Source organism: Pongo pygmaeus, chromosome 3 (assembly GCF_028885625.2).
Source record: "Pongo pygmaeus isolate AG05252 chromosome 3, NHGRI_mPonPyg2-v2.0_pri, whole genome shotgun sequence".
Taxonomy (NCBI): Eukaryota; Metazoa; Chordata; class Mammalia; order Primates; family Hominidae; genus Pongo; species Pongo pygmaeus.
This window is the reverse complement of record NC_072376.2, coordinates 5,103,204-5,123,749: the sequence shown is the minus strand read 5'-3', so window position 1 is coordinate 5,123,749 and position 20,546 is coordinate 5,103,204. Positions and strand designations below refer to the sequence as shown.

General features: G+C 53.5%; 1 protein-coding gene across 8 annotated transcripts in view; it reads right to left on the bottom strand.

Annotated features, from left to right (window-relative positions):
* Window positions 1–6,365: 6,365 nt before the first annotated feature.
* The window catches only part of AFAP1 (actin filament associated protein 1), a 179,911-nt gene continuing 165,730 nt past the window's right edge, over window positions 6,366–20,546 (bottom strand). For all 8 annotated transcript variants that reach the window (XM_054484910.2, XM_054484904.2, XM_054484908.2 and 5 more), the window contains 2 exons: window positions 16,627–16,791; window positions 6,366–11,648 (listed from right to left, as the gene is read on the bottom strand). In XM_054484910.2, the coding sequence (XP_054340885.1) occupies window positions 11,622–11,648; window positions 16,627–16,791 (192 nt within the window). In that variant the 3' untranslated portion in view covers window positions 6,366–11,621. The remainder of the gene's footprint in view (window positions 11,649–16,626; window positions 16,792–20,546) is intronic.

Sequence of the window (20,546 nt, the reverse complement as noted above, 5' to 3'; positions counted from 1 at the left end):
AGTCTCTAATTCCCAGATCCAGACAGGGCATGTTTGTTTCTCTGTTTGCTTTGTGCAGATCAAGGGAAGACCTTAGTGGCCTGTGTGGGGACCTCAATCCCAGAGACACCCTGATCCCTTCATCACCACTGACATCTCTGTGGGTTCAACCATGATGATTATGGCTAAGCTCTTGTCTCCCATCCCAATACACAAGCCCATTTTGTCTCTGGAAATTAAGAGCTTCCATTATCCCTATGCAATGCGAGAACCCAGTTTCAGTGGTGACAGCTCCTGTTCTCAGCTCTGACTTGAAAAATCAGTCACCATAGAGCTTTTCAAGAAAGATCTTGGAACCAGTGGACGTCTCCCAACACCTTAGCCAAGGGAGTGTCCTCTGGGCCCTCCAAGTGCATGATGACAGAGAGGGTGAGGCTGCAGCACGTGCCCATCAGACCCACGTGACACACCCATCCCCCCCATGCCTGACGGTTTCCTCCCCATGTGCCCATGGGGGGCCTGCTTCACTTTGCAACCCGCCATAGCCAGAAGCCCAAGTCCTTCTCCATATCCATGACTTATAATTACACGTTTAATAGCAAGGCCACTGGCTTCACATCCACCTCTATCCCCAGCCGGCCTTCCCCAGCTACCCCGGCCAGGCAGGGCTGACTGTTCTGTTTCCCATGGTGTCTCCAGCACCTCAGTCTTGGTAGGTGTTCAATGAATATGTCCTAGATTAATAGGTGAATGAATGATTAGTCAAAGAAAATGGGACGGTCTCTAAAGCTGAAAAGATAACCCACAGAGAAAGAATTTCAGCTCGATTAAAGTCTTATGGGTGTCGTGGGACATGTCACGGATCAGCACGTGCCCAATACTTGACGAGTGTAAAGCAGACCTTGGGCCGGGCACAGTGGCTCACGCCTGTAATCCCAGCACTTTGGGAGGCCGAGGCAGGCGGATCACCTGAGGTCCGGAGTTCAAGACCAGCCTGACCAACATGGAGAAACCTGTCTCTACTAAAAACACAAAATTAGCTGGGTGTGGTGGCAGGTGCCTGTAATCCAGGTACTCCGGAGGCTGAGGCAGGAAAATGGCTTGAACCCGGGAGGCGGAGTTTGCTGTGAGCCGAGATCACGCCATTGCACTCCAGCCTGGGCAACAAGAGCGAAACTCCGTCTAAAAAAAAAAAAAAACAGACCTTGAACGCTCAGCTTGTGAGCTGACTCATGGAAAGCACCTGGAACAAAGCCTGGCACAGAGCAGACACCGTGAGACGATCCACTGCTGCTGCTGTGGTTAAATTAGTGTTTCCGAAAAGCTTTCTGGGCCAAACCAGTGCTAGATAGCGACAATGCAGAAACAGGCAGCCAGCGCCTGCCCCCAAAGAGCTCCCAGTCTCTGGGAATGTGAAACAGGCTTAAAACCAGGGGTAATATCATAGGAAAAGTGCAAGGGAAGGGTTCTCCTGATGGATTCATCCAGAGCGATGGGACGTGAAAGTATTGTGCATATTGATTGCAGAAGAAGCAGACCTGTGCAGGAAGAGAAGCATCAGAACACGCACCTGTGCAAGGAGAGAGGCAGTGGGACACACACCTGTGCAGGGAGAGAAGCATCAGAACACACACCTGTGCAGGGAGAGTGGCATTGGGACACACACCTGTGCAGGGAAGGAGGTGATGTGGTTTGGCTGTGTCCCCATCCAAACCTCAACTTGAATTATATCTCCCAGAATTCCCATGCATTGTGGGAGGGACCCAGGGGGAGGTAATTGAATCCTGGGGGCTGGTCTTTCCCGTTATTCTCGTGATAGTGAATAAGTCTCACGATATCCGGAGGGTTTATCAAGGGTTCCCGCTTTTACTGCTTCCTCATTTTCTCTTGCTGCCGCCATGATTCTGAGGCCTCCTCAGCCATGTGCAACTGTAAGTCCAGTTAAGCCTTTATTTTCTTCCCAGTCTGGGGTATGTCTTTATCAGCAGCGTGAAAACAAACGAATACAGGAGGAATCGGGCCAAGCAGCTGTGCAGCACACTTGGGAAGCAGGGCTGTCCCAGCTGATTCTTGGTAAAAGCAAAAAAGGAAGGGGACACACAGTGAATCCTGGCAACGCATCCCCTGAGGGTAATACCAGCCAGGAGCATTACCCCCTTTTCATGGGCAGTGTCCGGAGAGCTCCGAGACGGTGCAGGAGGAGAGCTGCTGTGCGCAGGGCCCTGGGCAGGAAAACTGTCAGGCCCAAGAGGAAGGTGAGGAGGTTGGGAGGGGAAGTGTCACTCTTTCCACTGTTTCTTTAACATAGAGGACCACCTGGTCTGGTCCTCCCCAAGGTGCCTCATTACAGGTGGGATGCAAAGGCCCACAGGCGCCATGGGAGCAGTGGTCTGCGCAGCGCAGTGAGTCCCACCCACCGTAAAGGCCCAGACGCCTCTCCCAGGAGGCACAGGGCTGGTAGGGTCAGAACTGTCCCCAAGGCGTCTAGATCTGCTGACAGACATAAGGCAGGAGGAGAGGCAGGTGTGGAGGGTGGAAGGAGAGAGGTAAAGCCGGGCTGGTGAACGCGGCTGCAGACGTGGCCCTCATCCCCAGGGAATGGGGAGCACGCCAGGAACATGGTCAGATTTGTGTTTTAGAAACTGCCAAGGGCTTCCCCGCGAGGCTGGGTCACCCCGGAGAGACTGGGGCAGTGAGGTGGGTAGGGGACTGGGAGCCTGAACCCGGGAATGGCGGTGGGGATGGGAGAGAGGCTGGAGATGAGGAGGTGGGCTGAGCGGGACTCGGCCGACCGCGGTGAGGGAGAGGATGTTGAAGGTTAACTCCCAGGTGGCCAGGGCCTGGCTGGGGGTGGCAGGGAGGCCAGCAGGGGCAGGAGGGTGGGGGCTGGAGAGGCAGGTAGATGGGGAGTTCTGTGTTGGGCAGTGGCAAGGGGAGGGGACCTGCAGATGCCTGGCTTGGGGTGAAGGAAGAGAGAGGTCTGGGTGGACATGGGCAGGAGCCTGGCCTCACTGGACTTCTTGGGTTGTGCCTAGGAATGGGCTTTTACTGTGAGGTTACACCTGGGAGTTGGGGAAACCCACCAAAGCCAACGGCCCAGGCCCCACAGCAGCTCCCATCCCAGGCTGGCTTATGCCCGCCCTGCAGGCCTCACCCCTGCTTCCCCAGCTCCTGCTCTCTGCCCTCTGCCCACAGCCTTGGCTTCCTGCCTTCAACAGCCACCCCAGTTCCCAAATGCATTCCCTCCTGTTGGGCAGCGCTCTGATGGAAGCTCAGGCTTGCACAGCCCGGGGCTGCTTCCCAGCTCAGTATCAGGGCTTAAAGAAGGAGCTGTGCTCTGCAGTCACCTTCCTGGGAAGGGGCAATTGGCGCGTGGCTCCGGATGGGCTCTGTCCCCTGCATGGCTCAGCAGGAGCCACACAGTGAAGCCCTGGGAATGGATGAGACTGTCCTGGGAGGGGGGAGCCAGGAGTGGGGGTCGGAGGAGCCATGCTTGGGGTGTCAGAGGGCAGGGGCTGGGAGAGCGGGGTCTCTGCCTGGGGGCATGCCCGGGCCCCACTGACTTCCCTGCACCTCCTCTGAGGAGCCGCCAGAGCGCTGTTTTACACGTGTGAAGGTCACACAGAATGTTCTCAGCACAGAGAAGGTGCTCCATAAATGTTTGCTGAGTGAATAAATGTGCTCTCTTGCTCTAAATGGTCATTGCCTGGCTGTGAACGCAAGCGCAGAGCAGGTGGAATTTATTTTTGTGCTCCGGGGCCTGACAGCTAGAAGGGGCTTGGGAATCATTTGTGTAGTGATTTTCAGAATAATGTCAGGGCCTAAAACTGTAACAGCAAAATGCAGCGCCTGCTCCCCCAGCTCCTCCTTCTGGGGTTGGAGGGTCAGGACCCGTGGAGGGAGGGAGTCCGGTGACCCCAGGGGCCATGGCACCCACGGCATCGGTGGCTCCGCTGCTTTCCACAGCAGGCCCCAGCAGCTTTCTGCCTGCGCTTTGCTGTCAAACTTGTCTGTCGCAGGTGTCCCGGGCAGTAGGTCCTGCACGAAGCTGCCCCGGGAGGAGTGGGGCAGCGGGAAGAGGCAGTTGTGCTTGCTCTTGGTCTTGCTCTGAGGCAGTCACTTCCCCTGGGGGCAGTTGGCTGCGTGCTGCCCTCCTGCTGCGACTTAGGATATCACCCGAGGGCCAGGAGGTTGGCTTGGTCTGTGCTCAATCAGGAAGGCCCTGAGAACAGGGTGGCGGCAGGGCTGTCATCCCAGCACCTTCGGGGACTGCGCCGAGGAGCCAGGCCGCATCCCGCGTGGGGTGACTCACACCTGCCCGTCGGGGCCAGGCTCGTGTTGGGTATTTCACGCGGCTCCCTGAGTTCTCAGAACAGCCTGTGAGTTGTCATTATCTGTCCTATGGCAGAGCAGGCAGGATGTAGGCCTGAGACAGGCTGGAGCCAAGGTCCGTGCCCTTTCCACGGGACCAGGGTGTTTGGAAACATCCGTTCAATTAACCTTCAGGTATGGCAAGGCCCTACTGTCACTGACAAGCTAGTTTGTTAAGGTTCTCAGTAGGACTGGTCACGCCACGCCACACTAGGCCACGCCACGCCACACTAGGCCATGCCAGAACACGCCACACTAGGCCACGCCAGGCCACACTAGGCCACGCCAGGCCACACTAGGCCACGCCACGCCACACTAGGCCACGCCACGCCACACTAGGCCACGCCACGCCACACTAGGCCACGCCACGCCAGGCCACACAGGGAAGTGTGGGCCAGCTGAGAGGCCGGGGGAGCAAGGGGAAAGTACGGGCAAAGCCAGGAATCTTTGCTGCGGTTTCTGCAGGAAAGAACAGCTGAGGCCAGGGAAGAGGGCTTGGGGCTGGGTGGCCTGAATCACTTCTGTGGGCTCCTGACATCGGCTGTGTCTTGTGGTCTGCTGCCTGGCCCTGGCGTGATTAGGGCCGGGGTGTAGTGGGCTGGAGTGTGAGAGCCCCAAGCCCCCGATAGTGAGGTGGGTGGGTGTGACTCTAGACTACCTGGTTTTTCTGTAAGGTGTGCTCCAAGCTAGGGGTTACTACCTCTAGGAACTGGCCAGCCCTGGGAGGGGCCGTCCCTCCAGGGTCAGCAAGGTGTCCAATGTTAAAGCATCAGGAAAAAAAGATGTTATGGGCAGCCCTCTGAGGCAGAGAGCTTGGTGCCCCAAGGAAGGAGGCAGTGGCTCAGCTGTGAGGAGCCCCTGCCCTCAGGGAGGGTTCCAGATGCACCAGACCCTCAATGCAGGGGAGGGTCTGAACGTGCCCCTGTCTCTGCCCCCTGTGCAGGAGGTGGGTACGCCTGACTCCTTCCTTCGTCCCTGCCGGGTCTCCTGCCCTACTTTCCAATCGGTCCCTTTGTATGAAAGGATAGCCACTTTTAACAGCCTCATAGAACAGATGAAGTTTCCATCATAAAACTTCTGGATCACAGACATCAGCTCATGTTTTCCCTGCTTCCCATTAAGGAGCTGGGCTCGTGATTTATGTTCTCGAGGCTTCGTGTCGCCTGTTCCCGAAATTACAACTCACATGATGAATATCACTGAGCACTCTCCATGGTGTTAGAAAGCAAAGCCAGGAGTCCCGGTGTCCTCTCCCTAAGTTCGAAAGGAAATTAGAGGCCCTTCCTTTCTATTTGGCAGCCTACCAGGGCATGACCTCTGTTCAAAAGCCAACAAGGAGCATTACTTTAAAAATGGCCTGTTAAAAGCTTTAACCGGACTCTCCCAGCAAGACTAACCGCCCACCAGGGAACAATTAACGGTGCAGCAGGGGACACTCAGCCTTCTCGGATGCTACCTGGGAGGACACGCTGCTCACAGCGTCAAAGGGCAGGCTGAGGGCGCTTGGAAAATGACTTCTCTCCTTGCAGAACTCCTATTTAAACATGAGAGCCTAGCTCATATAACCCCCACTCCTCTGCAAAAACCCCACCCAACGGCCTCAAACTTGGCAGCTCTGTGATTCCAGAAATCCGCATACAGTCCTCTACACAAAAGGCGCACCCGGGATCTCTTTCCATGTCGTCTTGCCTTGAGCAAGCTCCCTGAGGGCAGGAGTTGTAGCTGACCCGTTTCTATTTCTAGCACCTGGCACAGAGTCAGCCTCACAGCAGGTGCACAAAACGCCTCTTGAACTGGATGTTCAGGTCTGTAGACTCGAAGCTACTTTTTAATACAAACCACAGCTCCTTCATCGGCCTACTTCCTCCCTCCATGTGTCACTCCTGACCCCTCTCTCCCCCATAGGTGGCCAAACGTCAGCGAGACACCCCCACCCCCCTGACAGCAAGGACTTCAGGAAAAGCAGCCACTTCTCAGTCTGCAGCACACACCAAGGGCAGTCAAGACACCGGGGCTGGAGGAGAGAAGTTTATTCATACACAAAGGGGCACGCCAAGGGCGCCAGTCTAGGGTTACACCACGTGAAACAGTAGAAAATTCAACCAGGAAAGCAGGAAATTCAGTGAAGCTACTACAAAGTGGGGCGAGTGGACTGAAAACTAGGATTTTCCTTGCAAGTTTCTTTTCATAAAATTTTTACTTTATGAATTAAATACATTGAGAAACAGTGAAAATATATTTACAGTCATTTAAAATGGGCACTACCAACATATTTAATTTAAAAAAATCTTTGCTGTTTCTTTGCCTGTTTCTTTCAAAGAGAATTTTAAATATGACTTTAAGCTTTTAAAAAATACAATAAGGAAATAATTACATTCTTAATATGAAAACATTTTACAACGTATCGCCATGGTCAATTAATTCTGAATATCATTTAAAAGTTGATGTTAAAATTTAAAGTGAATATTTCCTTTCTTGTTAGAAAATCAAAAAGATTATCTCATTAAAAACATCTTTGGTCCCTAAGAATTATGATCTGAAGATCTCCTTTTGAAAGTATCTTCCACGGCTACACTAAAAAGACCCGGTAATACTTGTGCACGGTGAAGTTGAGATTTTCTGGAAGACCAAAGCCGGAACTATTTCATGAACTACGGGCGAAAGGATGCGTCTGACGCCCACCACTTCCTAGATGCAGTTTCCCTTCTTTTACAGACGCCCTGCTATGGCTTGGAGACTCACGAATAGAGGTGGCTTTGCTTTTTCTGCAGCGCTGTGCCACGTGTTTACGGCAGGAACGTTTTGGTTTCATTTTAGTTTACTTCACAGTATGAACCCAGCCCATCATGGGGATAAGACAGTGACAACCAGGAAAAAATGAATTATCCTCCTTCAAACTATGTCATGAACTTGAAGTTACTGTTCCCATTAGAAAATTATTTTAGGAAAAGTAAGAGGCAGGCAATAGTTTAACATTTAAATATTGCCACGACCTTTATGTAAGCTGCAGGGCACCCTGCCGGCCAACCCTGATGCCTGGAGACCTCCAGTGCTGTGCTCCCAGAAGAGGCTGTTTCAAGGCTGGACATCCACCTGAATGCAGGGGCCACCTGTGAGCTCAGGGTGTCGGCCCCGCCCTGCGGCACGAGGTGCCTTTTCTCTGGATGGCAGTTGCCGGCCACACTGCAGGCTGCCCATCCTTGGACGGTGTCTAATGACATGAGTTCCGTGCATGAACAGAGCACCTCACCTGGGTAGCAAAGTCTGTGGGCAAAATTTACATCCCCCCAAATAGTGGGTGAGTAGAATTAACAGCCTTTTTGGAAAGGTAAGGTGTGGCCACAAACTAAGGGAGCTTTGCCCACAACCCTACACCTAACCCTACCTTCAACGCTGCCCTTTGAGTCCCGTGCACAAGCCATAATGACAATGAACCTCAAACTCCTTCCTGGGGGTGGCCTCCAGAGCCGAGGACACACTTTTCGAAACAGACTTTTCAAAAGGAGTAAATCTCCACCTTTTAGGGTAGTTTTTGTCTATTTAGAAATGGCCAGTAATAGCTCTGGGACGAGTAAGATACAGGGGAAGGTTAAGCCTGGCCATGCCAGGGTACAGGCACAGAGGGGCGAGACGGGACTGACCCAGCTGGTAAACCACCGCCCGCCAGCCCCAAGGGAAGGTCTCAAGGAAGCCCGCATGGACAGTGGCCTGTGCTCCTGGGGCGAGTCTGGCGCCTGGGGCGACTCAGCAGACCCATACTGGTTACCCTGCAATTGCCACAGACTCTGGAAGCTGAGGGAGGGAGCTACCGGCCCTGCAGACAGATGGGCCTTGCCCCAGTTCCCCCCACATTCTGGGAAGAGGCAGCCATGGCCCATGCCTGCGCCCAGGTGAGGGGGACCAAGGCGAGCCCTCTAATCTGATAGTTGTTTCTATGAAAAAAGTTGGTCAATGGCTTAACATTATAAAAATATATAAATGGAGGTTGAAGGCTGATGACACCTTAACAAAATAGAGCCAGGAGCAGAGCCCTGAAGAGTGATGTGGCTCAAGGTTAGAATGGAAGGAGCCCTGAGCCCTGCAGGGGTCGGCCCCCTCACCTGGCCTGTCCTCCAGCCAGCTCCATCGTGTGGCCACCACATTCCTCGCAATGCGGTCGGCACCCTAGCACAGGTGGCCAGACCCCTGTGAACACGATGATCTGCTAAGTACCAGTGACACTGCAAAGAAATCCGGCTTCTCCGGGGACCCTGGCCTGCCTGTGGGGCCTCTGCACCCCTCATCCTGGCTTCTCTGAGGACCCTAACCTGCCTGTCGGGCCTCTGCACCCCTCATCCTGGCTTCTCTGAGGACCCTAACCTGCCTGTCAGGCCTCTGCACCCCTCATCCTGGCTTCTCTGGGGACCCTAACCTGCCTGTCGGGCCTCTGCACCCCTCATCCTGGCTTCTCCGGGGACCCTGGCCTGCCTGTCGGGCCTCTTGCCCCCAGCCTGGCTTCGTTATGAAATCGGACACACTCGCAGCTGCCACAGAGGCAAGGAGTGCTTGTTCCTGGGGCATGTCTCGGGAGGGGAATAAAATGACATCACTGTCAGAATTCTGGCAAGATGGCTCGTGTGTGTCTAATATGTACAGATATAAATTAAAAACTATATTTATTGAACATATACAAATAAATAACTTATTCTGAAGTAAATGCTTTAAACTTTCTGATGAAATGTGAAATTTCAAGGGAGTATCTGCCATCGAAGGCATCTGATGTCAGGCCCCTCCAGGGCACCCATTTTGAAAGGCTCCATGGACCAGGATGGGATTCGTTAAAAGTTTGCCACCTCTTTAAAAGGCTTAGGGTTGTGGATGTGAATTACAAACCTGGGTTTTTAAAACAAAATATGCATGCTGGGAGTCGAGCACCAATCAGCTGTCCCTCGGGCAAGTCCCTGCTAAGGCTCCGGGGCCTCCTTGCCTGGTGAGGAAGTTGGTGGGTGACGGCTAAGGCCCATGTGACACTCTGCGTGCTGCTCACACTCTACCTGCCAGCTCGCTGCTGCCCACCTGTGCTGGGCCAGGACCGTGACTTCAGGCTGGCCATCTACCCCTTCTCTTACTAACCACCAAAACCTCGCACAGTTCTCTTTGGCAAAGCAGGCTGCCAATCAGAGTGGCCCAAGAGCCTCAACTGGGGAAACTATTTGACCCAAAGGCAGCAAAAATCTATGGAGGAGCAAACTTTTCCCTTTATAGAAAATTCATTTTGTGTGATATGAAGTGGCCCCAGCTGCCTGCAATGGTGGGAAGTGACCACTGGAGGGAGGGCTCCTCTATGGCAACGCAGCGGACGGCCCTGAGGCGTGTGGCATCCCCGCCCGACCTGCCTGGATGTCCTAGTGGGAAGCTGGCGTCACGGATGCTGGCGTGATGGGCCTCCACGGACTGGGCCGGGAGGAACGTGCATCAGAGGGGGAAGGCCAGCTGACGGCTCAGGAACCCAAAACCGTTCCCGGCAGATAGCTTTGCAATCAATTCAAGTTCAGGTGGACTCAAGCAGCTTCCAATTCATGTTGTAAAACTTTCTTATACACAGGAGACCACTCTCCCGCTTGAGTAATCCAACGTGGCCCTTGCAGGCCTCAAGCGCCACCACCTTAAACATGAATCCTAACTGTAAAGTCCCGTGCACCAAACGGCTGGCGCTCTGAAAGTATGTCTGGGGGAAACCCAAGGAGTCAGTGTTTTCCCGCCATCTCTTCCTCTGTGTGATAAAGGACATTCTGGATGGTGGACAGAAGGCTTGCACCAAGTGTGACACCACTGTATTCTATGCTCGGGGAAGGGGCGGTCGCTGCTGGGACTGGTCTCCATGAATCTGCAGAGGCGTTCAGGGGTGACTTATTTCGTCATCAGTGACTGCATCTTCCCATACTGGAGAATTCCTGACAGTGGCCTCTGGGAAACCAAGAAGTTAATCTGATTTTTAAACCCAGGGGGTAGATACCAGCTCAAACTATGAACTCTGCTTTTTTCCTTTATGCCTTAGGCATCCGAATTCTCCAAGAAATATTGCACAGAAGGCAAGAAAGCTGGGAAAGAGGCCCTACCTGCACCCACCCCACTCAGGAGAGGCAGCACGGCCAGGCCCACCAACACATTAGTGGTTTAACTTGACAAGCTAGAGGAAGGGGAGGGGGAAGGGGAGGAGGCCCTGGAATTCCTGCCTTTTGCTCTAAGATGTTATAGTTCCATGAGGGAACAAGTCCCTGGAATTCCTGCCTCTTGCTCTAAGGTGTTATAGTTCTATAAGGGAACAAGTTCCGGAACTTGCTTCCCTTTCAAAGAACTGCCCTGGCCCCATGCAGCAGTAAACGTCCCGTACAGCAGCGAAGAGCCTGCCCCTGCCCCCAGAGGCTCCTGGTGTGAGGAGCACCTGCCGGCTCCGACGTGGATTAAGGGCTGGGGATGCCAGCCCAAGGGGGAGGAGGGCATACTGTTAGTGAAGTATTAAAACCCTCTGCTACCTGTCAAAAGCAGCACAAATAATTAATAAAATAAGGAACCTCTGAAAAATCCTTAGATCTAAGTGTGACAAACAATAAAAAAGACATTCTTGAAAAACAGGTTAAGAAGAATGGCAGCTTTTCATGTCTTGGTGACAAAAGCATCTGTCCAAAAAATAATAATAAAAGGTAAAAAAACGTTTCACAGCGCGATTTTCTCATGCCTTTACCTCTGATGACGAGGGGAACGGGCATGTGGAGAGGGTACACCGAGACACAAAGTCCACGTCAGGACTGTGTAAGCCCCTGGCCCTCCTGGTGGGCATGCAAGGCGAGCCCAGTGCCCACGTGCCAGCCACACACATGCCCGGGGCAGCTGGGGATCCAAGCTCTTCCCCGTCGAATCCAAGTTTTCATGGAACCATCCATCCTCAGTCCAGGTCTGGGCTGGAATCGGTGAAAACAATGGCTTAACTGGTTAGAAAGATGTCACTTTGCCTGACAGCATCCTTTCAAACACCTTTCCATCACTTTTTTTGTTTTTTAACAAAGTTGGGAACCAAAGTCTTACAAGTACATCTTTTTTAAAGGCGCCAGCATACAGGAGAAAGAATACAAGTGGGCCTGGGTGAGAGGCACTGGCCTCAGAGCTCAGTCGTGGAGCCTCTGGAGTCACGCAGCTGAGGCCACTCTGGGCAGAGCTTCCTGCCGTCACACAGATGAGGACACGGGCAAGAGGGTGTGCAGTCTCTGAGGCTGGAGTGGTGCTGCTGTCCCCTATGTCCCGTTCTTCAATTCCCATTCCTAGAGGAAAGGAGAGTCTTGTAAGTTGACAGGGCATGAGGATCAGGCTGGGACAAGCCACGCCATCAACCACATTCAACTCAGAGCGGGTGGGTGCTCGGCTACTGCAGAAAACTCAACAGAATCAATGACTGATGGCCCGGCAATTCCACTGCTAGGTATTTACCTATCAGAATGGAGAGCATGGTCTCCAGCAGATACCACACACCCTATTCACCGCAGCATGACTCACACCAGCCAGGAGGCTGAGGCAACCCAGTGTCCACCGATGGACAGACACATAAAACATGGCAAGTACAGACACCACCACGTATTCGGCCTGAAAAAGGAAGGACCTTCTGACACACACTGCAACCTGGATGAACCTTGAGGACATGAGCAGAAACAGGCCGATGACAAAAGGATAAATCCTGTAACGATTTCACTTATATGAGGGACCTGGAGAAGTCTAACAAGGACAGAAAGTGGGCTGGGTGCAGTGGCTCACACCTGGAATCCCAGCACTGTGGGACACACAGACAGGACGATGGCATGAGGCTAGGAGTTTGAGACCAGCCTAGGCAACATAGTGAGAACTCATCTCTATTTCAAAAAATATAAAAACAAAAAAGGAAGTAGAATAGTGGGTATCAAAGGCTGGGGTGGGGGAATGGGGAGTTAGTGTTTAATGGAGACAGAGCTTTAGTTTGGGAAGATGAGAAAGTTGTGGAGAAGGATGGCGGCAATGGCTGTGCAGCAATGGGAATGTGCTTAATGCCACTGAACTGTAGACTTAAAAATGCTTAAAATGGTCAATTTTACGTTGTGTTTATTTTACTGTAATAGAAAAAAATTTTTTTAAAATATGTGGATGCTTAAATCCAGTCAGCGGAGCAGCTGGGCTGGTTCCATCCACAGGCCCTGAGTGCTGGCTGCAGATGGCTGTGGTCTACGCAGTACCAGCACTGTGAGAGCAGGGACAGTGGGCACTGGGCAGGCACTGTGCCATGCACTGGGCGCGGCTATGTCTGGTCTGACGACAGCCCTGCAAGGTGGACAGTACTCCCACTTCATAAGTGAAGAGACAGATAGGTGCGGGGCTCATGCCTGGAATCCCAGCACTTGGAGAAGCCGAGTGAGGTGGGAGGATTGCGTGAGGCCAGGAGTTTAAGACCAGCCTGAGCAACTTAGACCCCAACTCTACAAAAAATACAAAAATTGGCTGGTGTGTGGTGGCACACACTTGTAGTCCCAGCTACTCGGTAGGCTGAGGCGAGAGGATTGCTTGAGCCCAGGAGTTTGAGGCTGCAGTGAGCCATGATCGCCACTGCACTCCAGCCTGGTCAACAGAGCAAGACGCCGTCTCAGTCAATCAATCGATAAGGAGACAGAGGCTTAGTGACTTGCCTTAGCTCCGAAGTGATGAAGCTGGGCCCCAAAACCACTTGGTCCACAGCAAAGGCCTCCCATCTCCACTCTGCCCTGCTGCCTCCCAACAGGCCACACTCTGGCTTTCGTATCTGCTTCTCTCTACACACACCCATGCCCGTTCTCCACCTGATGTCACCTGGACAGCCTCATGCATCCTGAGGACCAGGCTTCAGTGATTCCCCACCACCCTGTGCCCCTTGTCCTGACTCCGGGAGGCAATGCTCGCAGTTTCTGTGCTTTTCAACAAGCCATGTCACAGCAACAGATGTGCCTGCCCCTCCCCTATGGACACGCGCCCTCCATGCTCTTCCTCACCTCTTCCTTTCCATCCATTCATCTCTGGGTCCTCAGCACCCAGTGCAGCTGCACAGAGGCAGAAGCCTGGGCTACTCAGTCTCTGGAGCTACGTGGATTTGAAATGGGGTTTTGCCGTGGGATTGAGTTCCAGAAAGAGGAGGCAAAAGAGCAGACCCAGGTCAGAGCAGCGGCAGACACCATGCAGGACGGAGGCCCTTGGTGTTCCCTGGCATGGATGGCTCTGGAGGACAGGAGAAGGCACAGACGCCAGGGCCAGACCTTCTGTGCCTCAGCCACTGAGGGGCCTTGGAGAGGTTGCTTCATCTCTCTGAGCCATGGTACAACGTGAGTCCCACCAAGGACTTCAAAGCACAATTGGGAAGATCAAAGGAGAAAGGGTCTGTGAAAGCCCTGACCACAGCACCCGGCACACCACGAGCCCGAGCCTGGCCACCAAAGAGAGGCTTTCTTCTCTGTGCGTGGTGACCCTGCGCCGGGATGCAGATGCCTGACTCCCACTATTTCCAGGGGCTCATTAACTGGGTCATGAGTACACTGCATGTCTCTGCATGCTGCATACAATGAACAATTTCTCACCTTTTCTAAATCAAAAGCTCCAGTTCAACTCAAGGTTAAATGCACAACACTAGCAAATCTGGCAGAAATAAACACCAAACCACAACGCCGACAAAACCATGTTGAGGCACTCTCAGACTCTTGGCGAAGTGCTCTGCAAAGGGGAGGATGGTTAGCTGGGTATGCTTCATGCCTTCTCGCCCCTTCAGCAGCCTCCCTGGGACAGCTATGTGGGCCGTTGTAAGCAGAGAAGGTGCCCAGGGGACAACGTCACGAGGTCGGCGCTCAAGGGCAGTCCTCTGTTGTACAGATCTCCCGTTTCCTCCCAGGCAGTGGGGGTTTGAGAGAGGGAGGACCCCACGTTACCTCCACGTGGTGCCACATGTGTTTAGCAAACAAGCCGAGGAAACAGTAACATTTCCAAGCCCAAGTTACACTGGCCACAGAATAAGTGACAGGATGAGAACCTGTAGACTCCGCTCAACTCGGAGCAGAGGCTCCAGGTGAATGTGTCACTAGAGGCAGGGGCATGAAACCTGGAGCAGCCCAGCGCCTGCCCCTCGGGCACCTCCCAGAGCTGAGCCACAGTTTCCATGCCTGGATGGCCCTTGGCACACGGCCTGCCCAGACAAAGGGAAACCTGGCCTGGAGCTGTGCCTGGTGGGTGGTTCTGAGCCAGGAAGCCCTGGGGCATGGGACTGGAAGCCATCTGACTTTCCAGAACCCTCTCTCATGTTCAATGCTCCTCACCGAGAGTTGGAAGGTATTTCAGGAATATTGCAGCTGGGATAGCGCTTCCCACATCCAGAATACGTCAGACCCCTTGGTCCCCAGAAAAACGTGGGAGGCAGATGAGACCAAGTTTACGATATGCAAGTGCATTCATGTTCTCAGGGTCTACAGGCCCCACCACCTCCAGCCAGGGGTCCCCTGTCACTGTTCTCAGAAATCGTGGGAAACCCTGCTCAGTCCGTCCCCTTCTGATTTCTGCACAAGATTCTCAGCTGGAGGGACGAGAGCGGCTTCCGCTGTTTTCTGGACCTGTCAGTGGTGATCCGTCTGGACAGCTGGCTGTGCATCCAAGGTGGCCCAGGATCACTCGCTTCCCATTCACCAAGAGGGAGCAGAAGGGAGCGGAGGGCCCGAACCCCTGCATGACGGAAGCACACACGGTGATGGGAGCCCTTTCGAGGGTCGGGACCACAGAATTTTCAGTCCAATTTCTTAGATGATAAACCAAATAGATGAAGTACATTTACAGCATCTCTCATCTGCGAGTCCTAAGCGGGATGTCATCGGGCAGCTCAATTCTAAACATCCCCCAGGCAAAACATATTCCTCCATCAGTGAGCCCAGTGGTCACCAACTGAGAACACTTGGTAAACACTAAGAAAAGCAATGGAGATGACAGCCAGCCATTCCTCCCCCAGACTCACCGACGCACACGGTCTTCAGTACACGGATCTGCTATGGAGGACCGCTGTTCTGGGAGGCTGGGGACAACCATGTTTCTCAGGGGCCCTCCTGTGAGCACCCCAGAGAGCACAGCAGGGGGGGCGGCACTCATATTCCCATCTCGCAGGAAACACCTATCCCCAGCCAATTTGGAGTGGGCTCCAAAAGCTGCAAAGAATGCCAAGCTGGGCGCAGTGGCTCACGCCTGTAATCCCAGCACTTTGGGAGGTAGAAGGATCACTTGAGCCCAGGAGTTCGATACCAGCCTGGGCGATACTGCCAAACCTCATCTCTATAAAAAATACAATAAGTTAGCTGGGCATAATGGTGTACACCTGTAGTCCCAGCTACTTGGGAGGCTGAGGTGGGAGGATCACCTGAGCCCAGGAGGTCAAGGCTGTGGTGAGCTGTGATGGCACCACTATACTCAGCCTGGGCCAGAGAGTGAGGCCCTGCCTCAAAAGAAAAAGAAAAGTTAATTCCAGCAACGAGAGGAACCCACAGAGCCGGTACAGGAGGACCCTGTGTTCCAGCCCCTTGGGGCAGGGCCAGCCACACTCCCGTGGTTCCCCACACCATCGTACCCCATGCGCTTCCACACACAGCACTTTCCGCTGCTGCAGCCAGGACCTGTTCACTTTGATCAACTACTGTGTTTTAAAGATTTCTGAGGTTTTAAAGTTTAGCATCAAAACTTGCTAGTGGCTAATCCCATGAGAAGACCGGAAGGGGCCCCAGGAGGGAGTAAACGGGTTCCTCCGAGGCCCTCAGAGCCCGATGCATGCAGCTCGCAGCGCTAGGGAGGGGCTGGGGGAAAGCTTATTCCTGGACCCTCTTCTTTGTTTTTCTAAAGAATCACATATCTAAGTGCTGAAGAGGACTTCAGCAGTCGCCTGGTCTAATCTCCACCCCACCAATGAGAAAACGAGTCCAGAGGAGCCCAGGGCTTGCCTGCATCTGAGATGACCCTGGAGCCGATTGTTGGCACTGGGGCTAAACGGTCAGCACCTTCAGGTCATTGTTCACCTTTGAGAACCTGGTTCCTAACAGAGGATCTGTGGGGTGGTGAGAACTGGATAAGCACCCATTCCAAGATGTCTACTGAAGGCTGAATGCCAAACGGATGGAGTAGGAAGAAGAATGGGCTCCCTATTCACACCTGAGAATGCTGGGAGCTTAAAGTGCCTGCCCAGGACACCCGGACACCCCCAGACCAGCACCCCCAGAAATCAGGGCTTACCTTGGCCTTCCGCAGCACGTGCCCTCGGCAGGGGGAGCTGCCCGGGGCCGCCTGGCTCTTCTTCAAGACGGCCGCGCTGTTCACCGGCACGGGGCCCTCAGTGTCACTGGTGTCACAGCTGGAGATGGGCGAGTTTTCCAGGGTCTGGTGCCTGAACACTGGAGACTTAACAGAGAGAGAAAACCCCATGTGAGGAGCAGTTTCTGGGCCACTGTATTCTCTAGCAGGAAAATGATTTATTTCAAGGAAGAAATAAGTTTTAGAAATGAGCAAAAATAACAGCAGTAGCAGCAAGGACCGCCACGTGGTCAGTGCCTCAGCCCTAGAGCGTCTCCCAGCATTCACGGCTGGGGGGCGGAGGCTCCAAGGGGTGCTCCGACTCCTGGCTGTGCCTGGGAAGCAGTGAGGGTGGGATTCCTGCCCAAGTCTTTTGCATTCAAAGCTGGGCTCTTGCACGCAGCTGCTGCCGCCTCTAACTGGTCCCTTTGTGCAGTGCTTTAAGGTTTTCAGAGCTTTTCTGGGGTCAGCGCCCTAGAGATGCTCAGGTAGCAGAAAGCGCCAGCACTCAGGGCAGCACTGGCTCCCGGGATGCAGCCCCACTGCGCGGGGCTCGCTGGAGAAAAGCAGGCACCATGAGCACAGAGGCCTTCCGAGTGTTTACGGCAGCTTCCATATGCCAAAGGCGGAGGTGTTCGGGAAGGTGAAAATAGAACAACATGTGTCCTGAGCTGCCAAGGCCCCCATCGCTGGCTCTTCCATATGGGATCCCAAACTACTCTCTGGGAAAAAAAAATGCCACAGTCTGCTGAGCCTTCTCTCAAATGAAGTCTCCAAGGAAGAGACGCTTCCTAGGATTCCTGCCAAAATGTGTTATGTAAAAAATATTGCTCAGGGTATATGGAACATTGTTTCAATTACCATGAAAATGGGCAGCTTGGGGTCCCCTGTGGGCTTTACTGACCACAATCCCCAGGCAGCCAACTTGACCTATGCAGTGGCAGCCCCTGGCTGCCGGGGAGGGAGCTTGGGGTAGTGGTGAGTGAACACAATGGAATGATGATCAGGACATCTGTGTCCCGCAGAGGCCAGGTCAGGCTGTGAGTAAAGGGGCAGGTGACCCGAAGACCTGCATCTCAAGAGGGGTCCACTGAACAAGCCACTCTCCCGAGGATGCGGCCTGGGCTACAGCGGTGCAGAGTGGTTCCCCAGATGCTGGGACAGAGGACAGCACCAAGGACATCCTCCCTCAAAACAGAGGGGAAAGTCGCAAAGCACAGTGGACTGGGAGGGGGGAAGCGGAGGCAGCAAGCCAGGCCCGGGCCCCCAAAGGATACTTGGGACAAAGGAAAAGTGGGGGGCGGGGTGGCGAGGCAGGAGCTGGAGAAAGGGCCACAGAGAAGCTCAGGCCATGGGGGCGGAAGAACGTGGGGCCACCACAGAAGACAGTGGGCAGCTGTGCAGAAGGGCACTGGAACCGGAGAGTGAGGACTAACGTATCCACTGCATGGGAATGCCGAGGGTCACCATGATGAAAGCAGGTGCAATGGGAAGCCACATCCAGAAAGTGGAGGTGTGGGGGGGCAGAAGACACTGCAAGCATGGACAACTGCTTCCAAAGTTCACCCTGGAAGGAAAGGCAAGAACGCAGGGCAAGGGGACAGTCACCAGGGGAAGCAGGAGGCCAGGCAGAACCTTTTTTAAAGAATGGATTCAACTAGAGAATCCTTAAATGCTTGGAAAAAGCTGACAGAAAAGCTGAAGACACAGGAGAAGGATCCTCCAAGGTGTCTGGAAGTCAGGAAGGGTAGGATGGAGGCACTGACCAGAGCCCAGGAAGGCCTGCCCCTCCACTCAAACAGAACCAGAGGACGGGGGCGGGACAGCTCCTCAGAGCACTCCCGCCCCGCCATCACCCTCCACGCAGGACAAGCAGCATGGGGGACTGTGTGCACTCCTGCCTCAGATCACAGACAGAGAGGCACAGGGCTCCATGAAGCAAGGGAAGACCCCTGCCCTGTCCCAGCCAATGCCCACAGCCTCACTGCCACTCTCACTACACCTGACCCCACCATGCTCTTGTCCCCATTTATGCTGGATGAGGGGCTGGGGACACCCAAGGCACCTCCTAGCACTTGGATTCCAATTCCCCCTGCACCCCTCAGTCCTGCTTCACTGTTCTCCACAGATCCGTCCGCATCTGACACCAACGTATTTTATTGGTTTGCCTCCCTCATGAGAATATAAGCTCCATGAAACAGGCATTCTCACCTATCTTGTTCACAACTGCAGGCCTGGAACAGTTTGTAGCACACAGAGGGAGCACAGAACGTGGGCTGGGCACGGTGGCCCCCGCCGGTAACCATAGTGACTCACGAAGTGAGGTGGGAGGATCACTTGAGCCCAGGAGTTCAAGAAGGAACACAGCATATGCATGTGTGTGCACATACACACACACACACACACCTTTATATATAAAATAGTATGTATCTCGTATAAATATATAACTGTATTTTATATATAATATATAAATGAATGTATATGATTTTATGTAATATATAACAGTAATGTATATAATGATATCAACAAGCAATTGTTAGATGAGTGGAATGAATGAACGCATGTATACGTTTGGGAAGACGTGAATGACGTAAATGAACACAGGCGATTCAGTGGGCATTGTGCCAAAAGCGTCCACACACAGTCCTATGCAGTGGCCGTTATTATTTACAGATGAAAAACTCAGGGCCTAGAGAAGTCAAGTCATTTCAAGCCCTGGCGTCCACACACAGTCCTATGCAGTGGCCATTATTATTTACAGATGAAAAACTCAGGGCCTAGAGAAGTCAAGTCATTTCAAGAGCCACCTCTTGAACACCTGAAAGAACCGTGCACGAGTGGCTGGGTTTGTGGTTTGGGGACAGAGCAGTGATCTGGCTGCTTGCTCAGCTCTGCAGGCGGGAGGGAGGTTGTCCTCTGGGTTGGAGGTGATCGCTGGGGTGCCACAGGAGACTGGGGCGGGGATGGGGGAACGGGGGAGGCTTGGAGGAGAAGGGGAGAGTAAGGAAGAACAGGCTGTGTGGGGGGTGCCCGGCAGTGGCCAGCAGGTGACTGAAACTCAGGGCTGCCGTCAACTCATAAATGTGTCAATCTTCCCCACAAACCTGCCCAGGGCTCATGTGGAGGAGCAGCGGTGGGTTCAACCAGGCTTAGCATTTTACCTGGGGGGTTTGGAAAGAAGGACCTAGAAGCGGAGCGTTCGGGACACAGTGTGTGGGGACCCAGGGGCACGCACGGTGTTTCGGCTGGAACAGGGGCTGAAGTCCAGCCGTCCCTCACCGGCTGCCTGTTCTGTCTGCCCTGCAGGCGTGTTTACTCCTCTGGGCCCAGTGCCTCCCTCGCTCAATGGAAGTGACAGCATCCAACTCACAAGACAAGAGACTCAACAGAATGACCAAGTGGAGAAGACATCTAAGTTCTCAGCGGTCTCGGCCGAATGAGTGAAGACAAACCAGGGACAGAGATGACTCACATGGGAAGAGGACCCCACTTTGTTCTGTTCAATTCTAAGAGGACACAGACCGCTTCATTCATTTCAGTTTCCCCAGCACCTGGCTTAACTCTCAAACATGTTAGACAGTTCATAAGCACTGGCTCTAATGAACTGGCATCAAATTAGGACCTGGTTCAGAAGAGACAAGAGGACTGGATCTGTTCTAAACAGATCGTGCAAAGGGGAAAGACACAGACTCAGTGTTTCCGCAGCTTTTAACATTTCAGTGAGAGGTAAGAAAGCATGTCGGGAACACAAGCCCGGCTGATGAAAGTGTCTGATGCTAACACATGAACTGTCTTCTGCTGCGCAGGCTAAGGGGCCACAAGCAAGCTACGCCCCAGAGGCACTCCGCATTCTCTCTGGGTGC